The sequence below is a fragment of the Ostrinia furnacalis genome, unplaced genomic scaffold, assembly GCF_004193835.3.
Source record: "Ostrinia furnacalis isolate ACB-3 unplaced genomic scaffold, ASM419383v2 OfSCF7464, whole genome shotgun sequence".
Lineage (NCBI taxonomy): Eukaryota > Metazoa > Arthropoda > Insecta > Lepidoptera > Crambidae > Ostrinia > Ostrinia furnacalis.
The window spans coordinates 780443-808081 of NW_021137703.1; the positions used below are offsets into that span (position 1 = coordinate 780443).

Below are 27639 nucleotides of genomic sequence, written 5' to 3' on the forward strand. Positions count from 1 at the left end.
ATGCGCGCGGACCGCGCCGCGCTGCTCGCGTGGCTCGTGTGCTGCGCGGCCGCGCTCTCCTCGCACAAGTACAGCACGCGCGTGGTGCGCACCAAGTACGGGCCTCTGCGCGGGATCGTGGTGCACTCCCATCCGCAGGTCGAGGCCTATCTCGGCGTGCCGTATGCTACGCCGCCCCTCGGTAGTCTTAGGTGTGTATTATTTTTTACTTAGGCTGGGTTGCGCCATCTTAACTTTGACAAACGTCAAAAATCTGTCAAATTCTATACAAAAACATCGGTTAACGTTATAGTTACCGTCAAAGTTTGGTGGTGCAACTCAGCCTTAATTACCGTCTCAAAATATTGTTAAGAAAAGCCATAATCCACATAAGTAAATATTCTCAAATTCTTAGGTTTCACGCAAAATTTACATTACTCGATAATGATGAATTCAAATAACACTATGCCCTGTTTCCCCTGAGCAATTGACATGGAGTTTGTATGGTAATAATAACACATGCACATGAAACACTGTTTTAAATTCATTTGGCTTAGGATCATTTATTACCAAAAGTTGTTCCACTTGCAAAACTTGCAGATAACCAAAATAGTCCCTGAAGACTAATCCTGAAAGATAACGTAGTGTAAGATAACATTCACGAAGTTCCTTTTGAGAGAAGTAAAATTTATTTCCAGTGCTTCTTAAAATGTTTTTCAGATAAAGTTTTGACGACTGAAAACATTATAAAAATACTGTTTCTATTCTTAGCTTTGTTTGTTTAGTGTATTTTGATGACAATTCTTCAAATCAAACGTTTTCAATGTAAGCAAACAACAATGTTAACATCCTTTGTGTTAAATTGTGACTCTACGCTTGGTAGAGTGTATAAAGAAAGAATATGGACTCCTAAATCATGATTTGGTTCGCTTATTCAACAAAGCAAACTTTTTCGGTTTTCCTCATATTATTTACGTAGTAAAATACGAGTACAGTGTTTAATCGCCCCAATATAATATTACTAGGATGTTGTAACTTTTGTTAACATGGCCCAAAGGGTATAAACTGAAAAATATTTTTCACATCCACATTACTTACCTGGAGCAATGATGGGTTTAAACCACAGTGTCCACAGGCGCCCCCCGCCGCGGCGCCTTTGCCTTTTACCCATGAAGCTAAAGATAAAAATGGAGGCCAGACTTGGAACAAAAACTTGAGTCAAATACCTACTTATCTCTATCTCGCTCTCTGTGGGCCGACCTCTCTTTTTAGCGTGGACTATAGTATTGCTATCTCCTGATTTAAATCTTCTAGTAAATTCTTCGAAATAGCCAATTCACTAACCAAATCAGAAGTTAAACAAATAAATAATTAAATATTTGAACTACGATTACCTAGTTGAATTAAAAATCACAAAATTGTCGGCCGTTTACGTTTAATGTGTTGGCGAATCAGGGAATTACAATCCCAATTCCTGAGGAATCGGTACCATGTGGCAACATCGGCCCAATCCGGCCCATCATGGCGATTGTTTACTATTTTGTTTATTATGCAGTTAATTTCGTTCGAGATTGTTTACAGGAAATAATCATTGTTTTATCACAAGAAATGGTGCAAAATTTTGTAGTGCGTGGTTGCGGTAGTACGTGGTATCCTAGAAGTGACATAAGATTCACGCGTACTTACGATCACGAAATAAACACTTGTTTATTTCGTGATTTCCGACATTGGATCATTGTAAACATTTTTCACATTTTTTACAGTAATTTCTTCCTAATATGTTTTACCAGTATTTACACTTATCATTTAATGATACCTATGTCAATAAATAAAGATTTTACGTTGAGTTTCATTGAATTTGAGCAAATTTATATTTTTTGTTTATTTAGAAAGAGAGAGTCTGCCCACAGAGAGCGAGATAGTGATATATATTTTGTGCTTCAAGTAGGTATTCAGAGTGTGGCCTCCATTTTTATCTATAGCTTCATGCTTTTACCTAGCTTTTAAACAAAAAAAAACTGGATTCTTCCGTCTAGGACGAGGATCTACGATACCCTAAACACCCACACCTCCTTTTTGCTGCGTCACTGGTCACAAAACTGACAAAGCCCTTTGGCAACCAGATACATGCGTCGCAGTGGCGCAACACTCGGCTGGCGGACGCGTAGGGGCCGTCGTATCAGAGGCGCTTCTCGCGGTGGCGCTGCTGCCTTTTACTTTTCTCCTAAATAAGGAACTGAACAGAACAGAACTGATAGAAACCCTTTGGCAACTAGATACATGCCGCCGGTGACGCCGTCGCAGTGGCGCAACACTCGGCTGGCGGACGCGTTGGGCCCGTCGTGTCCGCAGGCGCCTCCCGCCGCGGCGCCGCGAGACGACGCGTTGCTGGTACACCCGCGCGCGCGCATTCGGCAACTGGAGCGATTGTTGCCCGTCCTGGCCAACCAGAGCGAGGATTGCCTCTACGTTAACCTTTACGTTCCTGTTAACGGTGAGTGCTTGTCAGACAAACGGTTCAGAGGACGTTTAAAATAAGGCGTGTAATTGTAACAATATGTAATCCTGTAAGAAGTATTGACTATTTTTATAAGTCATTATGAAAACTTTCGTTACTACAACGAATCAAAAAAGTAATTTTAGCTTCTGTATTAACTTAACTCCAAAATTAGGAAAACATTGTGTGAAATAAGATGTAAGCTATGTTTGTTAGTTTAGACGCAGCTTAAAATGGTCTTTAGGTTACATTTACGTACCATTAAATTATGCCACGATGTGTTGTTAACTCACCTTAAAAGTACTTTTTGTGTTGAAGCATTCTGACGCAAATATTACGCAATCACAAACGAACTTTTTGACACCGAATTACCGAAATGTACGTCCGAAATAACGGTCACAAAACAAAAATGAAAATTCGCAACTTTTACGCCCACGTTAAAAGCCCACTTTTTAAGTAAACAATTTCCGGTACTTATTTCACAGATTTACGGCAACAAAAGGCGCCTTTTAAAATGATGTCAAAATGAGTTAAATCATTTGTGTAAGTGAATGAGTGCGTTGCTAAATGTGAGGTAATGACGTCGGCTTGATTGTTCCCTCTGGTTCCTTGGTGACGTGACATCTGATAGCTGGGAACAATAACATCGGGGTAATGGGGCGGCGGCGCTGATTCGCATGCGGTCCCGTGGAGCTCGTTAATCCTTGCCAGACTGTTCATTCATATTTTATTCACGTCATTTCTCTACTAATTCAGTGTCCGTTAAACAAGCCGCTTCTCAAATATGCAGCAAGCCCCGTGAAGATGTTGCGATCCCTCATAGAACTTGACTTGAGTGCGGGTTTATTAGAATTTGTTCTGAGTGGGTGCGAAATATAGAAGTGTTGCTGTAAACAAGTAACGCAAAGTTCTATTAATAGAAAAAACGTATTCTCACTTATTTTATTAATAACCGAAAAGGTAAATTTTATTTTAATAAAGAATACAAATACATAAATAAGAATAAATTATTAACAAATAAGAAGCAAATAGTTATAATGCTAATGGGTATATTGGAGCTACTTCCTGTCTCTCTCATATAAAATCTAAGTAGGTACCTACCTGTATTTTGTGTTATTGCTACCGAAATGCTACTAGTTGTACTTACTATAAGTTATGACTTGTGTCCGTACAAAACTCTTTGTTACTGATGTGTGTCTACAGAGCGATATTTTATCTCAAAGTGCTATCAAGAACGGGAAACGCGGAACGAAGATTCATCGCGCGAGTGGAGCCGGCGGGCATGGCGTTGAGGCCTCAATTCCGTAGTGCATTGCAGTGCGTGGTGCTCCCTGCAAGCAGTGCGGAAGTGAGGCTAAGACTGTCTCTTTCGACGTGGCTGGACAATGCGACAGTGCAGAAAAGAAGCTATTTGTTCGAGGATGATTTATGTTGGTTAAGATTATGAAGAAGCGTAAACAAGAGAACATTGAACAACAGTGGATATATTTATGAAATATTCGTGAATAGATAGGAAAAATACTGAAAAGTAAAAGGTGCGTGTTTGGAGCTTTACAAATGAAAAACGACCGTTATTCCAAACCCTATCGGTGTACCTAGTTCATTCCACCAAATCCGAATACTAACCGAATGTACGAATGAATAATAAAACCAGGATTTATGGTCAAATATGTAATGTCCGACCCTATTCGGGAAGCGACGCAAAAAATGAAAATCACACTCCATTTATCACGGCCGCTTGTTCGCGGCGTAGTAATGCTAGTGGGCTGTCATTGACCTTGTCGTAGTCAATGAATCGAGACTAGCTTTTTGTTAATTACGTAAATGGAAAATAAACAAATGACTTTCGTTGATGAAAAATCTTCGTTCACTAATCGATTGCTTCACTAGAAATTGTGTAAATTATTTGCCTTACGGAAAAGATAAGAATGAGATAAATGAATAGAGTTCTTTCGCTTCTGGAAAATCCAATGCATTTCGAAGGATATCCTCATCCTTGCGCTATTTTCGCTCCAGTTTCATTAGATTAGAATTCAATCGGAACCGTCAGCGGCACTCGACTCTTTTCATTCAAACGCTCACACAATCTTGTTTGCTACATTTTAGTATCTTCGGTTTCATATTTCGTTAGCTTTTACCCGTTTGGTTGTGGTGGCTATCTATACCGTACCTCGCAATCAAAGAAGATTCTGCTACATTCGATTAATATTTTGGTAAAACCATCGGTTCAGAAATTGTTTGTATAAATAAGCAACTGACTGTCCGTAGTTATATAGTTTAGTTTTAGTTTTAAAGAAAGATTATATTTTGAGTACCGAACTGTTAATTCGACTAAATATTTATGTGTAAAAACCTAGTTTAAAAATCATGTTACCTAGCCAAATCTATTAAGATTAAGAAAGTTTTGGAAAGTACTTTACTCGATGTATAACGTAGAATATTCTGTAAGTGCGCATTTTTGGTCCAGAAGTTAAATGGTTTTATTTTCGAGGCACAAAAGAGTCGGAAGTTCACTTGTACGAAGCCCGCATCGACCTCGTCTCGGTCGGCGTCGTTAAGGCGGTCCCTGATTTAAAATACGGTGTAGGGCTTCAAAGGTGCCATTGCTTTGGATTGGGGATTCATTCATGTTTGTGCACCTACTTTTACTTATTAAGCATGTGTGCATGTGTGGGTTTCATTAATTTGTCACGTTAATGAGACACGCCATTACAATTAGGAAACAAAACCGCTACGAGTGTCGGTTTATTAGTTCGTTGCGTAGATTGCTAACTGCTAATTAAATTGGGATGTACAAAGGCTGGAATTGTATCAAATTGATTCTTTGTGTATTAACTAGGTACCTACTACTTAGATCTGACAGTCGTTAGAAAACTAATTATAAAACAATGGATGTAATTATCATATTTTCTGTGCTAAAACAAGAATAAGACTAAGTTCCATAAATTAAATTGATTGATGTTTTAGTTAATTAAATACGTGTGTAAAAAAATAGTCGTGATAAATTAATTAGTGTCTTGCTGGGCTCATGTATGTTAAACATTTCATACCTACTCATAGATTTCCAGTACTAAATTTTATTAAAAGAGTTTAACTGTGTTATTTGGAACTCAGGTGGTGAAGGCGAGGGCGAAGGCCCAGGGCTCCCGTGCCTGGTGTTCGTGCACGGGGAGTCCTACGAGTGGAGCTCCGGTAACGCGTACGACGGGACCACGCTCGCGGCGCACGGCAACATTATCGTAGTCACTATCAACTTTAGATTAGGTGTATTGGGTAAGTGACTTTTAAGACATTAGTGTTACTTAGTATTAGTGTACTCTACGGGGTCTTAACGGAGGACGGTTTGGTGTTCTAAACGGAGAATTGTATAATATGAAACTAGGGACACACACACACACACTCGCGGCGCACGACTTCTATACAGATTCGTTTGATGATGACCTAGTAAAATCGTAAAGGTCGTAATGGCATACGTCCAAACTCCTTGGCCACTCGACTGACCGGCGAGAAACTTCTTTTTAATTTTTTGTTGTTTTCGATTGTCTCTTGTTTTTCTCTTCACTTTTCTACTTTATACCACTTTAAACAAAATTATTATCAGTAAATTAATGTAATGATAGAGAATTTATTTACAATAACAAAAATCATAGAGATCGAGGAAACACGGAGAACGAAAAGAGAAGTAGAAGCTCATCCATAATTATACTCCAGATTGTTGCATTAGGTGAGTGTCGTTACTAGTCGTATAAATTGCGTAAAATTCCTGTAATCCTTATCAGCAGAGCTTCAGTGAGGTTCTTACAGTGCGTACCTAAGAATTTTTTGACAGTTTTAACATTTTGATGCCATTGGATGAAGAAAAAACGCGTGCTTTTTTCCTGTAAAATGCACATTTTTGACTTGCGACTGTGAAAACTTCACTGACGATAGGTCTTTTACAGTTCAATCAGTTGAATGATGCTACATTTGGGATGTATTTCAGGGTTTCTTCTTGTTCGTCGTCTTGTACACCCTGTATAACATAGTAAACGTACTATGTAGTGCACACAAGGTCACGTACAAGTGGGGCTTTGTCAATGTGTATGTACTACAAGACCACGTTAACCGCAAGATGACATTATCGTAGTACCATTGATCTAAGATTAGTCACACTGAGTAGTTGCTGCCTGTTACCAAAAAGCGATATAAACTTTTCAGATTTCTTCTGTTGTCTTCTATGTAATATTTTCTTCTTTTATTTATCGTAATCGATAAAAATTTGAGGGAAATCGATGAAAAATTAATGACTTTGATATTACTAGCTAAAAATTAAAAAGCATCGTAAATCGTTTATTTTATTTGTATAGAGAACCATAGTGTCTGGACAAACCTCAAGAGGATTTAAGACACTATATAAATCAAAGATGTAACGGCTAAATATAATATGTAATAATAAATAAATTACAATTTTAGGCATAATGCTTAAAAACAAACTACATACCTACATAGGTGTCTATAAATATCCGGTGTAATAATTTATTAAGTTAAAATGATAAATAACGTTATGTTTCTACTACGAGTACTATGCCATTAGGTACTTTTTCGATTATCTGTTAGAAATTTTCAATATAATACGTCCTATATACCTACTTTATTGCCATTGATTCGATTTACGCCGTTTCATATTCAATTCAGTAAACCTGAACATTGTAGGTAGGTACTTATTTATTAATGTAATTAAGCCTTATACAGTGTGAGTCACGTTAAAGTGTACATATGAAAATAGATGAAACTAGACCTATTTTTATCGACAAAAAAGAGGTCAAAAAATTTTTGAGATTTTTTTAAAAAAAATTATAGAATTTTTTTTCTTTCAATTACTTATTGTAAAGAAAACGTAATAATTTTTAAACTAAGCGGTATATCCTGATAAAATAAAAACAGTAATAATGCTAAATAACAGGCAATACTAAAAAAATACATAAAATACACAAAAAATGCCAACAAATAATAAAAAATGATACTTTTTGAAAAAAATCTGCTTAAAAATTCGTGTTTTTTTTAGTTATTTTATAAATTTCTCCAAAAAATGCCCCTATAACCGGTAGTTTTTATTACTTTGTATTATTTTCTATCGTATTATCTTTGTAAAACCAAAAATCGCATGTCTCTATCCCTATCACAACATTTGCTATGATCGTTTGAACACAGGCCTGCCACAACATTATTCTCCGCTACAGGTAGAGACAAGGTTGCCAACTCTACGTATTTTTACGTAGATCTACGTATTTTAAGCCTTCCTTGCAAACCTACGAACTTTAGTCCCAGAATCTACGTATTTTCTATCAAATTTGCAAAATAGGCTGAATGGGCATCGTTTCCTTTACTTTCGCGAAAAAGTTCGATCATGGTTCCGATCACGGTTATTTGGCATGTGGCAAAAGTCGGAACTAATGTTATTTTGACATTTCCCCATAGAAAAAAATGCTGTACAGCGCCCCCCTGTAAATGTCACTGACGCTATAAAAATATTTCGAACTAAGATTGTGCTAAGATTTCGAAGGTGTTGTTGTATTTCGATATTTTTCAACTTCCTTCCTTCTTTCCAACAAATATAATTATGTATAAATTTAATTTGTCTGAAAATGATACACAATAAAAGTGTACTTTACTACTTTTAGGGTAATATAAATTGTCGTTTTATTACTTTTACCTACCCCTACTCTCTTCATTTCACTCAGAAAAAAAAGTACGTAGATCTACGTATTTTCTATATGGAAATTGTACCATTTCTACGTAATTTTCTAATCTGTTCTACGACTTTTTCAAAATCCGAGTTGGCAACACTGGGCATAATGCTTAAAAACAAACTACATACCTACATAGGTGTCTATAAATATCCGGTGTAATAATTTATTAAGTTAAAATGATAAATAACGTTATGTTTCTACTACGAGTACTATGCCATTAGGTACTTTTTCGATTATCTGTTAGAAATTTTCAATATAATACGTCCTATATACCTACTTTATTGCCATTGATTCGATTTACGCCGTTTCATATTCAATTCAGTAAACCTGAACATTGTAGGTAGGTACTTATTTATTAATGTAATTAAGCCTTATATACTCGTATAGCAGACAGCGATGTTCTAGTTAGTTGTCAATTTAATTAACCGCAGTATTCATTAATGATGAAATAATACCATTCGTGTAGCGTGTCACGTTGGTAAAATACGCTTCATACTAATCATTTGGTCGTTTCACGGAAATTAGAAATTTGGAGAATTGTGAATGTATTTATAGATTTTAATATGATCCAAAAATAACTTGGCTTAATAGAAGTGTTAGTAGTGGTAGTAGGTAGTGGAAGGGTTTTAGATCGTGGCAATACTCGTCGCTAGACATGATGACCAACTCACTAAATTGATATTTATCAAATCTATTCCGAGAATTCAAATAAATTTAATGACATCTGATAAAATAATGTATAATTGACGTGGCGTGAGCGGTAAAAAGTAATAAGAAATTTTATTTTTTCCACTCAATTTTCACATTTTTAACGTCAAATAAATGTTATCACGCTAATAAAAAAGATTTTAGAGTTGAACAAAGCGTAATACACAATATGTATTAGTTTCGAAAATGTATTTGTCATTTCATTAAAACCATTAAAATAGCCGTATTTTTGGTAAGATAGTTAATATTATGGCCTTTGATAACATTAATCTGGCAGTATCTATGTTGAACTAGTTAATTTTGCACAAATAGTAATTAGGTAACATAACCAGCTTTTATGACGCCAAACTTTTGTCATTAATTACAAAACGGATGTTCATTTGTACGTTTAAAATTTTATTTGTGGCGGGAGTTGGGAACAAACAACATCTAACTATCTGTTTGAAATACTTGTTCCTGTTTTTTCTTTTTGTTTGTTGTGACAACATAATGTAATCAAACTTCCCGAGTCTCCTTTGTGAAGAAAATTTCCGTCGAAGTTGAACAAATAAGCGCGTGAGACAATTTGCACCTTACGCGAAATAAAAGCTAAAAACGCGACGGTATTTATGCCGACTTAGAGCTGGCACTGAGACTCATCGCAATAAGTGCCCATGTTTTATACAAGTAAGCTTCTGAGCTGTTATATCGTAGTAGTGCATAAAATGAGAAATAAGATGGCACTTTGTTCACTTTAAGAAAGCTATTTCTTAAAAGGCGAGGTAATTTGAAAACTCTGTTTTGTAGCTTTCTGCTGAATTACCTATAGATAACAGTAGCACTGAATAGGAGCTTACATGTATATAGAAATTAATATTGCGATTTGAAAAATATTGTGTCTTTTAACATAAAATATAGGTCAGAGAATTTCGTTAAGCACGATGTTAAAGTAGACCCAAATGCCTCTTCACGAATGACTTATTCGGAGTTCATAAGAAGCCCTTGTGTTTTTATACGGCTATATTTTTTACATAGATTATTCGACCCCACTTTGTGCTGTAATGTATGTACGTTCAGAAAATAAAGATCTACATGTATCTATCGATTATTATTCTCATTGTAAGTAAGTTGGTATATAACATAGGTACGACGAGTTGTTTTATTCGAATTAAAAGTAGGTCTATTTTATCCAAGCTCGTTTTTTAGATTTCATTTCTTTTTATCTTTATTTTGATCTTGCCATCATTAGGCTAATATTTTTAGAACTAATTTTGTTTTTTTTTTTTTTTTTTTTATTCTCATTTTAAAGAGCTTTATCATAATTGACAATGTCGCTCCGTTCTTACCAAACTTTAGAATCTAACTTAATTACCTACTATCATGTGACTAATTATTATAAAAGTTATACATTGCAATAGCTTTTTCTGACATAGGTTCGGCAAGAACACTGTTAAATGTACCAATTTCTCTTAAATCAACCTTATGAAGCCGTAACAATTGTCTTCTAAGCTCTTCACTTCGGACACATTCCACCAGAGCGTGATATACGTCGTCGATACGGTCACAATCTTCACAGAGGGGTGTCGGTAAAATGACAAATATTTACTCTATTGTTCTGTATATCCCTATATTACCAAGTGGCGTGGGCTGTATTAAGTAAGTAATCTTTTGCAGGTTTTTTAAAGACTGGTGCTAAGGGGTCGGCGCAGGGTAACTTCGGGCTAATGGACCTGGTGGCAGGGCTGCACTGGCTGCGGGAGAACTTGCCAGCGTTCGGTGGTGATCCTGAGCGGGTGACCATCATGGGCCACGGGACTGGGGCGGCACTGGCCAATTTTCTGGCCGTCTCTCCTGTGGCGAGAGGTAATTATAATACCTACCTAGTTAATCGTGTGCTTGAATCGTACGATCGTAAAATCGAAAATAATTGTTGCAGCTTAAGGTGGAGTAAAACGTAACATAGCATGTCAATTTATATGTCGTGACTTCACTTCACCCATAACTTTACGATATTTGCTGGGTCGTCATTAAAACCTTGACTACAAGAACTAAATTAAAACTAGCTTAGTAATTAATATCCCATTAAAAAATAAAAAGCTGGAAAAGGTTGATTAAATGTAAAGTAAACGCTTTCTTTTAAAGTCTTTGTGCACCTTTCCCAGCATTTGTTTTAACAGTTTAGCCACGAAAGATTTATGCGCTGCTCGCATTTAAACCGCCGTGAACAACGCAAAGTGTAAATAATGAAAAAGTATAATCTAATTGTCGCCGCAGACACGGACACGGAACAAGACCGCGGCGCGGGCGTGAGCCCAGCCTTAGCATTGTCCGTAATTACACCATTCCGAGCAGATTTCATTATTTCGTGTCACCATCCCGTTTAGATCCCTGTCACTTAATGTGATTAAAAGGGTCACATCACGAGTGCAAGAGGGAATCGTCTAAAGCGCAATTTAAAAATAAGGTCAACATCATTCTCGACTTCCTTAAAAAACTCCCTCGGAATAACGGTCGAGGAGAAATACAAATGTTTTCTTTGGATGAGATTTCATTATCTCTGTGATCCTTGTTCGAAATGACAAAATTAAATTAGGTTATCTGTTTCAGAACTACTGAAGCGCGTCATCTTGTTAAGCGGGTCTGGGCTGAGTTCGTGGGCGTTGCAGAGGGATCCACTCGCGATAAAACGAAAGGTGAGGCGGCACTATTTAGGGCTTCTGTCACTTGAATTATATTATAAATACGCGAGTGGCAGCGTAGACTCTAAATACAGAACATTTTAGTAACAAATGGGTGGATTTTTATACTTTAGCTGATTGTTTCTTAAGTGGTTTATCGTAAAATTTATGTTCCCAAAATGTGGCTTTGTGCATAAACGCACGTGTAAGCAATTTTCCAATCATAAATACACCTTAACACTTGACCTTCACTGCACCTACCTTACCCACATCTAGCAGAAGAGTACGCAGCTTCTTTGTCAACAGGTAGCGGAACATACAGGGTGTCACGGAGACCTGCTAGAAGACGACCTGGCGCCGTGCCTGCGCAACAAGCCGCTCAGCGAGCTGCTAGCTGTCAAACTGGACCCGCCGCGGTTCCTGCCCGGATTCGCGCCTTTCGTCGACGGCACTGTCATTGTTAATCCGTCCTCTGTAAGTATAAATGTATATCCAAATAACTAATTAATTTGTTAGTTCGTTTCAGCCAAATAACGTCCACAGAGCTGGACAAAGGCCTCCCCAAAGGACTTCCACAAAGACTAGTCATGAGCTGGCCGAATTGAGTTATTCAAATCTGTATCGAATAGAATTTCGATTCACAATATGTGCTATATTGTCAAATGCTGAGCTATACGCAACGGGGACGTTCACGTGACAGAACAAATATCGTTAAAAGTGCGACACAAAATCATTTAACATGCGGTGGTACTGCGTCGGATCGCGATGAATCGTGATTTAATTATGACACAGAAAATATTGGGTTTAGATTTCGATTTGACCGACACTGTTGAAGATTGAGTCAGTGTACCAAATAACATTGAAAACGTTTTGGATGACTTAATACATTCTGTGACACATATTAAATAAAAAAACCGAAATATAGTTAACTTGTCCCTATTTTTCAGTGAAGATTTGTAATTTCGGCCGATTTGGTAGATTTATGCTATTTTGTTTTGAAAATTCTATTTGCGATTAACCCATTCAAGGTTCTTGAGTGAATTGATCACAACTTACATGAATGTAATTAAGCGTAAGTGGATTAATTCTCAACATTTCCACAAGATTAGAAACTCAATACTCGTCTTAAGTAATGTTAGTTGTTAATTGTTGCTACCAGAGTAATTATATTCGGTTCACATCCATTTGAGCTCGCTTTAATCGATAGTATTCGATACATCTTAGGATTAATCACTTAATAATGAATCGAGCAGCTGGATTACATAAGTAATTGTTACGGCTCTAGCTCCTTTAATATCTCTCCCTCCTCCACGTGGCCGTCGACCGTCGTCGACCCACCTGCCGTAATGAATCTGTACCAAAATACACCACTATATCATTACTATTGTATGATACATTTCGTCAGCCTCCTTAGAGAAATAACGAGGCAGGTAGGCTCTGAATGAGCTACAAAGTTATAATCGAAAAACATTGAGAGTCCAATTCAATTGTAAGTCACAACAACTGTTGTAATCAAATCCACTGATTTAATTTTATTATAACTATTGTTGATTCAAAGATTTGATTAGAGAATAGTAGTTTACTTTATCGAAAACAAAGATTTATTATAAAGGTTCTCAAGAATAAACACGATTGAAACACCAGTGATAAAACAGCAAATAATTACTCATACATATATCGATAGTGTTGTTAAAAATTCTTGTTCATTTTCTCCACCAAATCCAGCTTGGACTTGGAATAAAAAGGAAAGAACACTATTTTAATTAGTGACAGAAATGTCTGTTGGAAAATTTGTCTCGTTAAGATTGGAGTTTCGAATTATATCTCAACGAAACATGGTCTCAAAAAGCGTTGATTGGTCTTACAATTGGTAGAAGTTGTTATTTTAATGATATCGTTAAATTTCTGTTTTGTAACTCCAGACTAACTAATTAAAAACTAATATAAAGTAAAGTAAAGTCGTTAAGATGCATTATCCGATTTTGTTCAATTTAATAAAAATAACGGTTTATAAAGATTATCTGAAATTCAGTCTAAAGACTGTCTGGAGACAGTATAAAGCCTTCGACCTAAATCTACTACTTTTATATGCACCCTACTGCCAGGGGTGTTACTGTGAAAGAGATCATTTAAAGCTTACCCTACACAATGGGACGTGTGTTGTTTACCGTTAATTATTGCTTTACTTTCTTTAATAGCATACCATTATGAGAGACAAATAGCCTGGTTTTGTTTATTATTCCAATTTCGCGGATCTATTTATTAGATTTTAATTTTAATAGACTATTTTATGGTACAAAAATCTTTAAAGGTCATATTATGTTTGCTTTCATTTTCAGTCAGTTTCGAGAATTGATAAGGCGAAAATGTACGTAATGATAGTAAATAATGTGACTTATCCGGTCCTGTATAATTTGTTTAGGCGCCGCCCCCGACCGACAGCTCACGACTGGGCGCGGGCGCCGCCGCGGTGGCCAACGCGGCGGGCCACGAGCTCGCTGACTTCTCCCATAGGGAACTGCTATTCGGACTTACTACCACTGGTGAGTATGGCTTATATTGAGTAATATTATGTTGGAGATTTATATAAAAAAGTTATATAGATTCAAGTTGAGTAGGTATTTTTAAAGTATCGAAAGTTAAGCTATTTTTGCTATATTTATAGTTATAAAAAGCTTTTGCTTGACAGATGCCGTATAATAGTACGAAGATTCCACATAATAGTACAAAGATACCGTACCGCATCAAATGAAACATACTTTATTCTTCATAATTTTATTATTTCTAACTGTAAGGAATCTAAACATAGTATGCTTTATATTCAGGCTTTTCTATTATAAAATTCCCTTCTGGCCTACTACGGAATGTAGAAAATTATAAATAAAACGTAAAACGCTTTCACTGATAAGTTATCAGTTGACGTGAGCAAATATTTGCATTGCGTTCATTTAAATGTTATGGTTCGTGACACGCAATTTTTCTGCACGATTTATACACGTGCTTAACAATACTGAATTATGTAATAACTTACTATATAAAGTATTTAAAAAATCGATAAACTTTTGATTTACTCGATTGTTAAGATTCGATTTTCTCTCACTAAAAACTTTCACATAAATACAAAAATCTTTCCTGATACACTTTAATAATGTATGTTGTAGTATTGCATTATTATCAGGATGCGCACAATACACAAATGAGCCATTCATGTTATTCATTTGTCAGAAATAATGGCGCGGTTCACCAATACTTTTCCATATCATAATGACGTGATTGTAGCTATAATGACCTACTTTGTTCCGAATGTTTTCCTTTAATGTCGACAAACATTCACAAGACTGTAATTAACTTCTGGAACTCGGGTTAATCTGCGATCTTAATAGGCAGGTCTCAGGGAGTTATTAATAGTGAGTTCTCATATGTCTAACTTAGCTCGTTTTCTGCGGGAATAAATTAAGAGCTTAGGTGCTTTCTAATCCCACTTAGTATGCGTGGGTGCGTTCTCTATGTAAATTGGCGATGGCGTTGTTGCAGAATCGTACCTTGAATTCAACGCTCAAGACTTGGAGTTCGGCTTCAACGAGAGCAGGCGGGACCGAATTCTGCGAACGTTCGTGCGGAACGCGTACTATTACCACTTGAACGAGATCTACTCGACGCTCAAGAACGAGTATACGGACTGGGACAAGCCTGTGCAGAACCCTCTTAGTGTAAGAGACGCGACGTTGGAGGTAAATGCCCATTAAGTTAACCCAATTTTAGCTTTTTATCTTGAATATGCATTTTTGGGGTCGATTGTAAGACTATTGTCGAATGTAAGTACATATAAGTAGTGCCATTTATAAATGAGATCTATTTTACTTTGAAGAACGGTCAAAATGGCTGTGTAGGAGTAAAGGGTACGAGGACAGTGAAGGTAGGTAAGAAGATTTCAAAATAAGGTATTATTAGTCTAGAATGGTTCATACGTACGTACGCAGGTCTCTAAGTATTGATAGTCGTTTATTGTAAACGCATCCGCGTACTTTTATGTACTTAAAAGTTTTCGCAAAGAAAATCCCGTTGGAAACCCGGTTCTTAACTGAGCCAGCTCCATGTGTAGCTAAACATGGCCTTTGTGTAAGTAAATGGCTCTAAAGCTGCTCTTTAGCTGTCTAACCACCTATTGTTTATATTCGTTTCGCTTCAGAGGCTTATATACTTGAAGAATATTTTTTGTCTGTTTTTGTGTTTGATATTTCTTCAATAGGATTTCAAGACACTGCCCTCGAGGTGAAGGGCCTCTGATAATCTTATTTTAGGTCTTTTACGACGTTAATGTTAATTTTGAAATGTTTATTTTTGTACAAAGGCCAAGTAAAAGTAGGCGTTTGTTTTGTAAGGGACGAAAAAATCGTATTAATTTACCCGAAATTATTTACAGCCCATGTGAATTACTAACAGGACTAGAATAAAAATGATCTTTGTGAATTCTCCACCTAATTTTATTTACGATGGTATTTCTATTAAACTTTTAAATAATTTTACGATGAAATTGGATTAAAATTCGTTATGCTAGTTTTTAGTCTGAGCTTATTAAGTCTGCCTACTTACTGTTTAATCTGAGTATCCTGAGGTTTTACAGTAACTTTTTATGAATCAAACTTATTCACCTATATTTAGTGCAGTCAAGGACCGCTTAAGCAAAAAAAAATATAAGCATTGACATTTGCGTAATTTCTTGCCGTGATGTTTCAAGTTTTTCAAATGAAGCCTTTCAGCTACATTTTGTATTCATCGTGCGCGAGAGTCATTAACTCCCCTCCTCGGAGGCCATGGCGTCGCGAGGACAACTTCAACCTACAATGCAGCCAGTAGCTGTCAGCTAAAAGTCCCCCTAAGTCTTATTCTGCTTTAAATACATAATATCTGTGCAAATGAAAGGAAAACTAAAGCTACACTAGTAACCAAACTAACTAAGATTGTGACCAATGTTTTAAGTGTCCTTTGAAGTAAAACCTTAATCATAGTGTTCCAGTCAGGTATTTAGACAAAAGTTATATCTGCTGGGATAAATGATGTGCCAGAGTCAAAGACCCATAAGGTGAAGTACATTTGAGTATATTTACTACGGTAGTCACGGTACGTTAGCTCAATATTTATACACAGCCTCAACCTCTCTTCAGTTATGTTCGTATGACAAATGATGCCGTCATAGCGGATATTAAACCAGTCATGGTGCATAGTTGCCGCTGACGTACATGATGTATCGTTGCACGCTTTGATGCAAGTATTTTCTAATAAAAACTTTCAACTGCGATCTTGTATTCATCGCGCGAGCATCATTAACCCTTTGTGCGCGGAGCACGGTGAGTCGCGGAAACCACTCGAGGCGTAAATTGAGATCGCCTACGATAGAGCGTTTCGAGAGCGTCTAGTCAGCTGACAGTTATCTACTTTCTGAGCCGATGTCACCGTCATCGATAATGTTCGTGGATATAATTTAAGAATATTTTTTAGACACCATCAACTGCATCGATTTCAGAAAAGCATCAATCGTAGAAAAACTTAACAGTTAATGCAACTATAGTGAATGTTTTTATGATAGACTTTCAATAAATTTGGTGCTAGGTTAAAAACATATAATGAAGAATAGTGCGAGTCGTATGAAGGACATAGGTAGTACAGTTAAACGAAAAATATCAGTACAACTATGCCAGACTTCATATAATTAAACTAAATGAAAGTCTGTAGCCTGAAACAATGTGAAGCACCCTTAATGACAATACAAGCGATACAAACATTCCCGAATCACGTTTGCATTTACAAGTTGAACAATGTTTTCAATTAAATAGTACAGAGAGCATCTGCGGCACTTGAAGTTTACTCCGAGACATCGTGTGTAAACGCTCCTGGCTCTTGTTGGTTAATGAATCTCTTATGTTGCCTACTTTAAAGGGTAATCAACTCTAGCCGTTTTTACGTATTTTAACGGATTATGAACATCGGTAAATGTGCTCTATGAATTAATTATAGGTAAACATAAACATGTTGGATAATTTATCAGTCCACAAATATTTAATTTACTGCTGATTACGGTGCTTGACTATTTTATTATGAAAATACCAAATAATAATATCAGTCTAAACATTTTAATTTCACCGCGCGTTGAGCTCATTATTAATTTGGAATTTAACGACAAATTCTGTTCCATTCTATTGTTTATATCTTATTTTCTATTAAGCCTGGAAATAATATTTTACACAACAGACGTCTCTCTGTTAACTTTCATAATTGAATATCAAATTACCTACCTACACTAATGATAACGATTCTGCTAATTAGTCTGAACTCACATAATACTGGGTACGGGTTACTGATATTCATTTTCCTCGTATGTAAATCGTAAATTAGATGCGAAACAATTTAGAAAATCTTTATTCCAACTTACATAAGCTCAGCGCTGCTGAAATATCTAGAAATCTTTTAGGAGAAGCATTTTCCAACGTCAGGAAATATTTGAAAACTAGATTGTGTGCAGGTGAACTAGGAAATTCCGTCGTCACACCTAATAAATTCCTTCTTCCTGTTAATATGAAAATGTCTCCAGGACGGGGGCGCGGCATCCGGCCTACTGCAGCTTTATCTCGGCACAATTTATTTTTAGTCACCTTATATCCTTTGAAATATTTCCGAAGATTGCTTTTAGTAGTGTAACTTGTGAGTGATGGTTTCTTTGCATGTTAAGGTCGGAAAAAAATGAATTCTTTTTATATTTCCCTTTTCATGTTACGTCATGTAAGGCACTGTACATAAAGCAAGTGAAAATTTATGTAGAGGCATTTAAATACTTCTTTTCAACTAAATCTATACACATGAAAAATAAAAAAATAACGTATAATGTAAGTAAAAAAGGGTAAAGAGTTGCCTAAACATTGTATATGAAGACAATGTGATATGCTTTACATATAACACATAGGGTAATGTTACAAATTCCTATAGTTTTCCCACATAGTTTAAATTTTCCACATAAATCTTTCTATTTAAATTGAAATGTCGGCTAGATTTAATTAATAACCCCGCCGGCGAAGTCTAGATGGTCTGCTTAGTGTGCTAACGATCCCCGGCGGATACTAGAGCGGGTCATTTTAGAAAATGAACTTTTCTAAATTGCCTGTTTGCTGTTTTGGGAAACGTCTACAGCTATTACGTGGTTTCTACTCTTGAGTGTCTTCGTTTCTTGTTCCTAAGTGAAAATATTGTGTCCATTAGTATACTTTCAGGAAAGGTTCAGTTTAAAAGAATTGCCTATCAAATGCTAGGAAAAATATCGTGTTATTGTTTATTTGGAGTTAAAGGCTTTTTCGGGAGACCATTTATCAATAAGTAAACAAGTCTATATTTTCTGTATGCGTAGAGTAGTAATATTGGTCAGTATTTTGCGTATTTTTGTTTATACTGTGAATTTTCAAATAAATATAGGACCACGGAGAACCGATATCGGAGCAATTTTTCATAGTCGCAATATAAAAAAAACATTTTGGTTGAATAATTGACTTCAGTTTCCAAAACGTTTCCTAGCTACATGTATTTTTAACATACGAGTGTAAACTAACACTATTGTAAAAAGTGTAAAGAAGACTTAACTAAAATTGTAATGAACCTTAAAAAAATGTTTAGTTAAGGGTTAAGTTACTCGAATTATTTTTGTAACAATAACAACGTTGTTTATCAGAATATACGTTACCCGTGCGCTTATTAAAACCTCCTTTCAAATAGGCACACGTGATGTACTTTTGTTCAGCTGTCATTTGTTTCCAGGTCCTCAGTGACGGTCGCACCGCCGCGCCGCTCATCAGGCTTGGTTATCTCCACGCGCTGCGCGGGGGCACAACTTACTTCACACACTTCCACCATCTGTCGCAGGACAAGGACTACCCCCAGGTGGGAATGTAAACACGAAGATTACAACTGTCTACAGCATTTTTGCGCACGGGTTATACATAGCTTATTTTTATTGCTTTAATACCTAGAAATAAGAATAACAACAAAAAATTGTTCTGAATTTGCTTTTATTTGTAAAAAATAGAAAAATTCATATCAATGAATGTATGAAACATGAACATAGAGATGATTTAATTTGTTGCCAAATAATTTTTTTCTTTTTTTCTTTAATTTTTTCTAATTATTAAAACATACCAAGCATCCATTTAGATTCATTCTCACAAAAGAAAATTTAAAATAGAGTCCAAATATTTATTAAAAATGAAAAGTTCTAATTTAATGTCATGTTCCATACAAGATTTTTCTCATAAAAATCTAACCCTATCATGCTTTCAGTTTACTGGCCTTGGTAACGTCGTCTCTCAAATCCCACTATATTTTCATGAAAGTGTGCCCCTTGTTCTTGCGAATAAGCCCCCATAATTATCTATAAATATATCCCAATGAGAATGAGATGTGCATCTTTAGAGACATTTTACTATGAAGATGGAAAATTCAAATCGCTATAACTCTTTAAAAAGCAAATATTTCCGATTTGTAATCGCACTTTTTTATATAAATTTGCTTATATAATCAGAATATAATAAGTAAAATACATGCGCAAAAAAAAAATATTTTTTTGTTGACCGGTGTTATTTATACTTCTTTAAGTTCATTGACTCATGGATTAGGAGCGGCTGTTTTACGAGCAAGATAAGAGCTGAGAAAAGCGTGGCTTACTTCATAACCTGATTTTAAGAAGCTTACTTTATGCAATCTGTATTTTAAATAAAGGATTACAGTTCCAAATACCTTCAGTGCCTTGATAGGGTAATTCCAGGATACATGCCCCAGTGGGATAGGTGCCGCGATTTTAAGTACACTATATTACAAGCAACTTAGCCTAAAGTTATAGTACGTATAATANTTAGTTGCGTCTCCATTTTACTATCAAGAATTCTGCTTTATTTATGACGGATACTTATTCTATTAAACCAAAATTTCGCTGTTCTCTAATTATTTAAAATAAACACGCAAAACTCCTCTGTATTTCAACAACGTGTGATCCAGCAATGCTATTTACCGAAATGCTTATCTTGCAAAGTGTTTTTGCTGCATAATTTTAGCCACAACGCCGGCACTAAGCTTCTAATATTTACAACTACTAGGAACACAAAACGCCGTTGTGGCGTCGTGTTGTTATTCGCATATCAGTGCAAAAACAGTCTAAAACGTAAAGCATTATGTCACAAGTTCGTCTGTTTACTCCTAAAGGTCGCAAATCGACTAAGTTGTGTGACTTAAAGCAAAAAGTTTCGGTGCCTTCCAAAGTTTGCAACGTTTCTTTCACATTAAAAAAGTCTTTATTCGAAATAGCTACAAATGTATAAATAATATCCATCGATTCGAATTTCGAACATCAATCAGATGGGTCACCGATATCTTAGAACGAACATTTTCTGTAGATATATGAGAAGTAGGTACCTGCCTTATGTAGAGTGTACCCAATGAAATAAAAGCGTTCGTAGGCGTGAATTGATTATACCTAAGAGTATTGTTCTCGGCGCTTTATAGCTTAAGGTATTGTAGACACTTTATGTTGGTATAGCCTAAATTCCAGTAGTAACATTACCAAAGTTTGCTTTGTAGGGTAACAGAAAATTCAAATGGTTTTTCTGTTGGATAAAAGTTAACGTAGATCGTTAGGTGGCGTATTCAAATTCATCCGCGATTAAAAAGGGTAACTAAGCTAATATTGTTAGAAGGATTTCAATTTTTATTTTTGCGTGCCTAGAATATAAATTACATATAATTTTCGCTAAATCGGTGGTCTCAAACTCTTGTCGACCTTTAAAAGGTCAACTTAAATACGTTTTTATTTTGGTTGGAAACAAACAGTTTTTAAATATAAAAGAAACGCGTTTTTGCACAAGCACCTCTAACTATGGCGCTTATTATGTTAGTTCTGGTTAATATCAGGTGTTATCAACATAGCATATACCTACGCAGTTTGATGAAACATAGTAGGTAATATTAATTAACTTGCTCTGGGACACTGCTCCATTATCCGCATAACATTGTAGCGTATGCTTTATGGAATGGCGACTGGTGACTAAATATATTTAATTCATACAGCGACCAGGATCAGTCCACGGAGAGGAGCTCCCGTACTACCTCGGAGTACCGTTATCACTCACTCATCACCAACAGAACTTCACGCAACAGGAGCAGCGAGTGTCAAGGCTATGCATACACTACGTCTCCAATTTCGTCCGATATGGGTAAGAGTAACTACATTTGAGACGCAGAGTATTTGGTCCGTTTTATAAAACAATCAAATAGAACTGGAATCAAACTCAAGCATAGACTCACCACCACCATACAAAATAATAAGTACGCCTTTAACGAAGAACTGGTAAGTTCGACGCCAAGTAAAACATAAAACGAGTCTTTGCAAAAGGTACTTTGTTTCGGACCTATTCTTAACTTTTAGGTTCTATCAAAGTACCTACTGGCGCAAACTTTACACGTAAAGTTTAAGTAAATACCTTTAACAGTTGTAAAGTACCTAGTATTTGGTTTTCTAATTCACTTTCTTCGTAATTTTGTACAGTCCATCTAAACGCTTAACAGTGTAACAACTTTTATGATTAAGTAAGCTGTTTAAATTATTCTTCTTTCTGGGAACTCGGTAAGGTAGGAAATTCCGTATCTACTGAGGTGGTATTAAACTGGTTAAGTTCAAATATTGAAAAACTTTTACACTTTTGAAAATTGAGATGCGAGTTGTTGGAGGGGCGAGGATGGGATGGGATGGGATGTAACGGTGTAGGTATATTTAGTATTTTTTCGTTATTTCTGAACACGGTTAAGAATTTTACTTTTGCTTGTTTAATATTTATGTTTTGTTTGACTTATAAACGCGCTCCGGTACAAAGCTGTCGTAATTTGAGCACAATTTTTAAAATTTAGCTCTTTATTATTTGACATAAATAAATTATGAAGCAAAAATCAACCACATTATTAAAGGTAATTCTAAAGGGTAATCAATAACTGCACAACATTGAAAAAGGAGATTCGTAGGATTAACAAAGTTCTGTCCGTTGGGAAAGGATTAAGGTTAAAAGGTTCCTGAATCTGTATCGGCTTGAAACTTTGGAGTTTTTGTTTGAGTTACTTTGCTTGAGGCAGGAACCCGAATGACCCGTCAGCCACGCCGCCACCGAGCCCCTTGCTTGGGGAATCCCCACGGCTGGGCCCAGATGAAGTCCGGTACTGGGACACGTATGACACCATCAACCAGCTCTACATGGAGATCAGTGAGTACTGTCTGTTACACGTTCAGTTTCAAGTACAAAAAAAAATGTGTCTTCTCCTGATTGTATTTGTGTCTCATTATGTGACTATTAACCTGCTTTAAATTTTTTATATAATTTATGACGCTATCATCCGTTAGATGTTAACAAGATCTCAAGTTGAAGATTAGCTAAACATAAACAGATTTTATAAAATTATAGCGAGTAGTCTGTGTCTAGCAGCAGAGGTGATTATAAATAACCAAATATGTATTTTTAGTCGGTCATGAAAGAACATAGAATAAAATCACCAAGAGAGATGACATAAAACTTCATCTTCGTGCAGTTTAAATTAGTCCAGTCATTTCGTCCGAAAAAAAGGCAAATAAAAGAAAATGAATTTGCGCTTCTAATTTTTTAATATGTTGTAGGGGATACCTAGAAAAGCTTAACTTNTTTAAATTACTTTTGCAGGTTCCGTGTAGTTTTAGTACCAAAAATAATATCATCTTATTCCCGAAGTCGAGTTGAAAGTTAGTTTGGGCGGTTAATTTCCTTAGTTCACCTGCGTAACTTCCAATGACCAACATTTTTAAAGTTAATTACCGCTGAGACGCGAACTACAAACTCGCGGAGTCGTTCATTTAAAGTTTAGGGTCAGGGTATTCCCGTCCTGTGGATTTGTTTGGACGTTTATTTCAATTTCGTGGTTATTTGAACGAGTTTGCACTTTAGTGGGGTTTTTTGTAATGGCTTTCATCTGATTATAGTATAGTGGGGTAAATGGACACACGATTAAGATAAAATGAAATCGAAGTAAGTAGTTTTAAAAGTAGATTGAATGGCTTGGCAACTAAAAGGGGACTAATGCTTTTAGGTATATGTCTTAAATTTAAAGTAATAAATCAGTCTAGTGCACAGTCCAGAAAATTAATCTAAACTTTATAGCGTTAAGTATACTTCATAGAAAATACGTTTGACCACGGGAGCGGGAACTCAAATGGTTCGGAAGTAAAATGAGATTGCATTGACCACACTGCTGCATCCCAGTACTTATTCCTGTATATTGTTAAAACAGGCAGCAAGCCAGAGATGCGCAGTCATTACCGGGGGCACAAGATGTCTCTCTGGCTGTCTCTGATCCCGCAGCTGCACAGGCCCGGCCTCGACATGCCAGACACCGGCATGAGGCACCACCACTTCCCAGACGACAACGCCAACTACTACGAGGGTATGATTATAAATTTAAGATTTTACTATAGCCGTATAAGAAGTGGTCACAATACAACACATTTTTATTTATTTTACACAGGAGCGGTGCGTCCACAGTCGATGTCGAAAGCCAACGTACCGCACGTAGTCAATGTTGACTCTGGCGGACGCGGCGACCCATCTCGCAGCACTCCCTCTCCTAAGTCCTCTCCACCTCGGCCAGCCCCTGCACCCTCAGTACCATCCACAGAGTGTCCGCCTAATGCCACAGCCACCCCAGTACAACCAGACGATGCCCTCCTTCGACGCCTCGCTTCCTCTCACTACCAATCATACACCGCCGCTTTGACCGTCACGATAGCAGTTGGCTGCTTCCTCCTTCTCCTAAACGTCCTCATCTTCGCCGGCATCTACCACCAGAGGGGCTCCCGACCTCGGCGCTCCAAAGACGACCTCGCCGAGGCCGGGAGCTCATCCTCATCAGACTACGACGGAAAACTAGACTACGAAGTGCGCGCATTCGACGGCAAAGGTTTCGGTTTCGAGTGTAAATCGGCGCACGTGCCCCGAGGCTCCGGTTCCAAGTTCGACTTGCGGACGTTATCGGACTGCGGCGAACCGACCTTCGGCGAGTACAGTTGCTACGACGAGAAGCATCGAGCGGCCCGCAGCTCGTTGCCGGACGTGAGTGTGGGTAGTGCGATAGAGGCGGGCAGTGTAGTGTGTATAGATACGCAGAAGCCAGACATTCAAAAAGTGGAAGGGCGGCAGGACTCTGTGGGGCGAACTAGCACGTTCGAGCCGCGGGTGGTGGACAGCTCGACCCAAGTGAAGTTCGGGCCCGAGTCGGAGGCGGCCTCCGAGACCAACGGCGACTCGGAGTCGGGTGGCGCGAGCGGGTCGGGCATCCTGCGCGTGCCGCCCGCCGCGACCACGCCCGCGCCGCCCGGCATCATGAAGAAGCGCGTCCAAATACAGGAAATATCCGTATGAGGGTTCCTGGACGCCGAGGTCGTTGTCAATAAACGGACAAAGTTGTGATTTTTAAACATAGACGTGTACATAAAACATTACGACGTGATGTATTGTTACGATTGTGTAAATATGAGATATTTTTAACAGTGCGTACTTACAGCGAAATTTTCGGGCATGCGTGACTATTCTGCCTTAAACTATAACTGTTTACAATGTACCTATGCCAATTTCTTCACTTTTCCGCTCTACATGCAATATACGTTCGAAGATGAAGGGATGTAATAAAGTTAATGGCAACTTAAAATACAATCATTTGGTTTAAGATTATTTCGCATATAAAATACTGGATTATACCAGAAAATAGCGAAGTAATAAAAATATTATGAAGTATCAAAGAATTTGCCGTCGTTACTCAGATCAGATCTCCGCCATTTATTACTGTATTCTCCACCTTCGGATTTACGATGAAGGAATTGTAGGTTCTTGTGAACATATTCGTCTGTAATGAATGTGAATATAACAATAAATTAGTGACAAAAGACTTAAGGAAACCCGTTAGTGTGTAAATATTATATCAGACGAACCGTGTTTCAGAATGTAGGATAACATTATATTTCAAAGCATTGTGTATGTTGTAACTTTTTGTATAGTTAATTTAAGTGAGTTGTATTAATTTTGAGTAGTTTTTGATAAGTAAATATTGAAAACTAATTACTAAATGGACGAGTACCTAAAGGAAAGTTTAAATTAAATAACAAATCGAAATTACGTAAAAGGGTTGGTTAATTGTTTGCGAGCTAGTAATATTCGTTAAATTTCAGTGTCGGAACAATTTTAAGGTAATCAGGGTAATAGGCCACAGTTATGAACATCGCAATATTCAACCACATCCTACTTAATGTTCTATAACTAAATAAAAATATAATTACCGTCTATACTATTGAATATAGTACCGAATAGAGCACACAACTGCTTTTTAGTGTGGAGGTCGAAGGATAAACGCGTTTCTGGTCGTCACTTTCTTACATTTCAAGAAACTTAGTTATTTAAAAACGTAGCTGTAATTAATTAATTTTGTCACAGACTTAACCAGCAATTTATAAGTTAAACGCTTAAGAACATAATGTTTTTTGAGCAAAGACATCTGTTTCTTACCGATATTACCTATCAGCCTACGGCTTACCCGCCACTGACTCGAATAATTAAATTGTAATTTAGGTGCATTGACCTTTTTCAATAAACAATTAATAAAGAGGGCATTAAAATTCACGTCGAATGAAAAACTTTAGTCCTGTAATACTCGTAAGCCTAGTTCTTGACACACCACAAGGAACACAATGTACAGTCGCGGAATGAAAAGGTTCGTCACCTTAGTGTCGGTTTTCGCTTGCACTAGGTACTGTAAGAGGCAAACCTGCCAACATAACAGAGTGCAAGAAACAGTGCTGCTAACATTTAAATAAATATGACGTTTGCTAACGAATAAGGTTTTGCTTGTTTTTTTTTCTATCCCATCAGTGCAATGCAATGATGACATTGACCAATTGACAATAGTTTTTTTTATTTAATAGAAATAATAATGGCAGGTTGAACCAACAATAAGGTTTTAGTTTATCAATCATAATAATCTTCTTGACAAGATAAGTCGTCAAACAACTTTGATCTGAATAATTTTGAACTTTACTGACGAACAGTTAAAGACTATTTTCTCTAACTCGAGATTATTCTGTAACATAGTTTCAAAAGGTAATATGTGCTCGCGATTCGTTGAAGGAATCAATTTGAAAACTGACGAACCTTTTCATTCCGTGACTGTACTTACCAAGTATCTAAATTTTGTATTAAGTATCTTCATTCATTAATTTAAAAAAATACTTAATAGGTACTAACTTTGTTATTTATAGGTATGTTATCAGTTAGAGCTTCTATGTTACAAACTGGCTCGCTTCCGTACTCGTCCATGTTTTATCTTCACAGGAATTGACGATGATTAACTAATGGTGAGTGAATTAATATAAATATTAATTCCATTATCCAAATTGTGACAAAATGTGAAATAATTAGATAATTGCAAATTAATAGATATAATACAATACACTGAACAATGTCATTGTTATGTGTTAACAATTTGTAGATAGAGATTATATGAGAATAATTTTAGAATGTGGAATTGATGTTTTGTCCACAGGTTTTGACGTAAATATAACGTTAAATTCTGTTGTCCATGGTCCATAGGTGAAATTAATTTATAACCAATTGATTATTTACAAATTTAATTTTATATACCTACTGTTTTTTATACAATTAAGTTTACAAAAAGTGAAGTTCTGTACCAAAATATATGTATTTAAATGGTATAAAATATTCATCAAATATTTAATTTGAATACAAATGACACCAAACATTTAAGTTTTATGTTAATAATATTAAGCTTGGTAAGGGCCAAGTTATGAAGATTTTACCAAAATTGTATACATTTTAATAGTAAATAAAAATAAATTAATTAAATTCGACGGACACCGAAGCTGTCAACATTATTAATATTAAAGCTTGCGAAGTTATTAACAAATAATTTAATATTTTGCAATGAAATATCCTGTGAATGGCCTAAATATTTTTATTAA

The 27639-nt window shown here is 36.4% G+C and overlaps 1 protein-coding gene across 1 annotated transcript; it reads left to right on the forward strand.

Moving 5' to 3' along the window:
• LOC114364762 (neuroligin-1) lies at positions 1-26410 on the forward strand. Its single transcript, XM_028321061.1, has 13 exons — positions 1-191; positions 2256-2473; positions 5591-5749; positions 10567-10755; positions 11500-11585; positions 11877-12044; positions 13993-14113; positions 15105-15301; positions 19371-19493; positions 21669-21814; positions 22725-22852; positions 23907-24059; positions 24141-26410. Exons 1-13 carry the CDS (start codon positions 1-3, stop codon positions 25031-25033), a joined length of 2772 nt encoding a protein of 923 aa, XP_028176862.1. The 3' UTR covers positions 25034-26410.
• Positions 26411-27639: the final 1229 nt, after the last annotated feature.

Bases quoted from the DNA above. Each gene is read 5' to 3' on its own strand.
- LOC114364762 (XM_028321061.1), top strand. From the start codon at position 1: ATGCGCGCGGACCGCGCCGCGCTGCTCGCGTGGCTCGTGTGCTGCGCG. The intron at 5,750-10,566 runs GTAAGTGACTTT...AATCTTTTGCAG, and splicing joins CTTTAGATTAGGTGTATTGG to GTTTTTTAAAGACTGGTGCT. The intron at 14,114-15,104 runs GTGAGTATGGCT...GCGTTGTTGCAG, and splicing joins ATTCGGACTTACTACCACTG to AATCGTACCTTGAATTCAAC.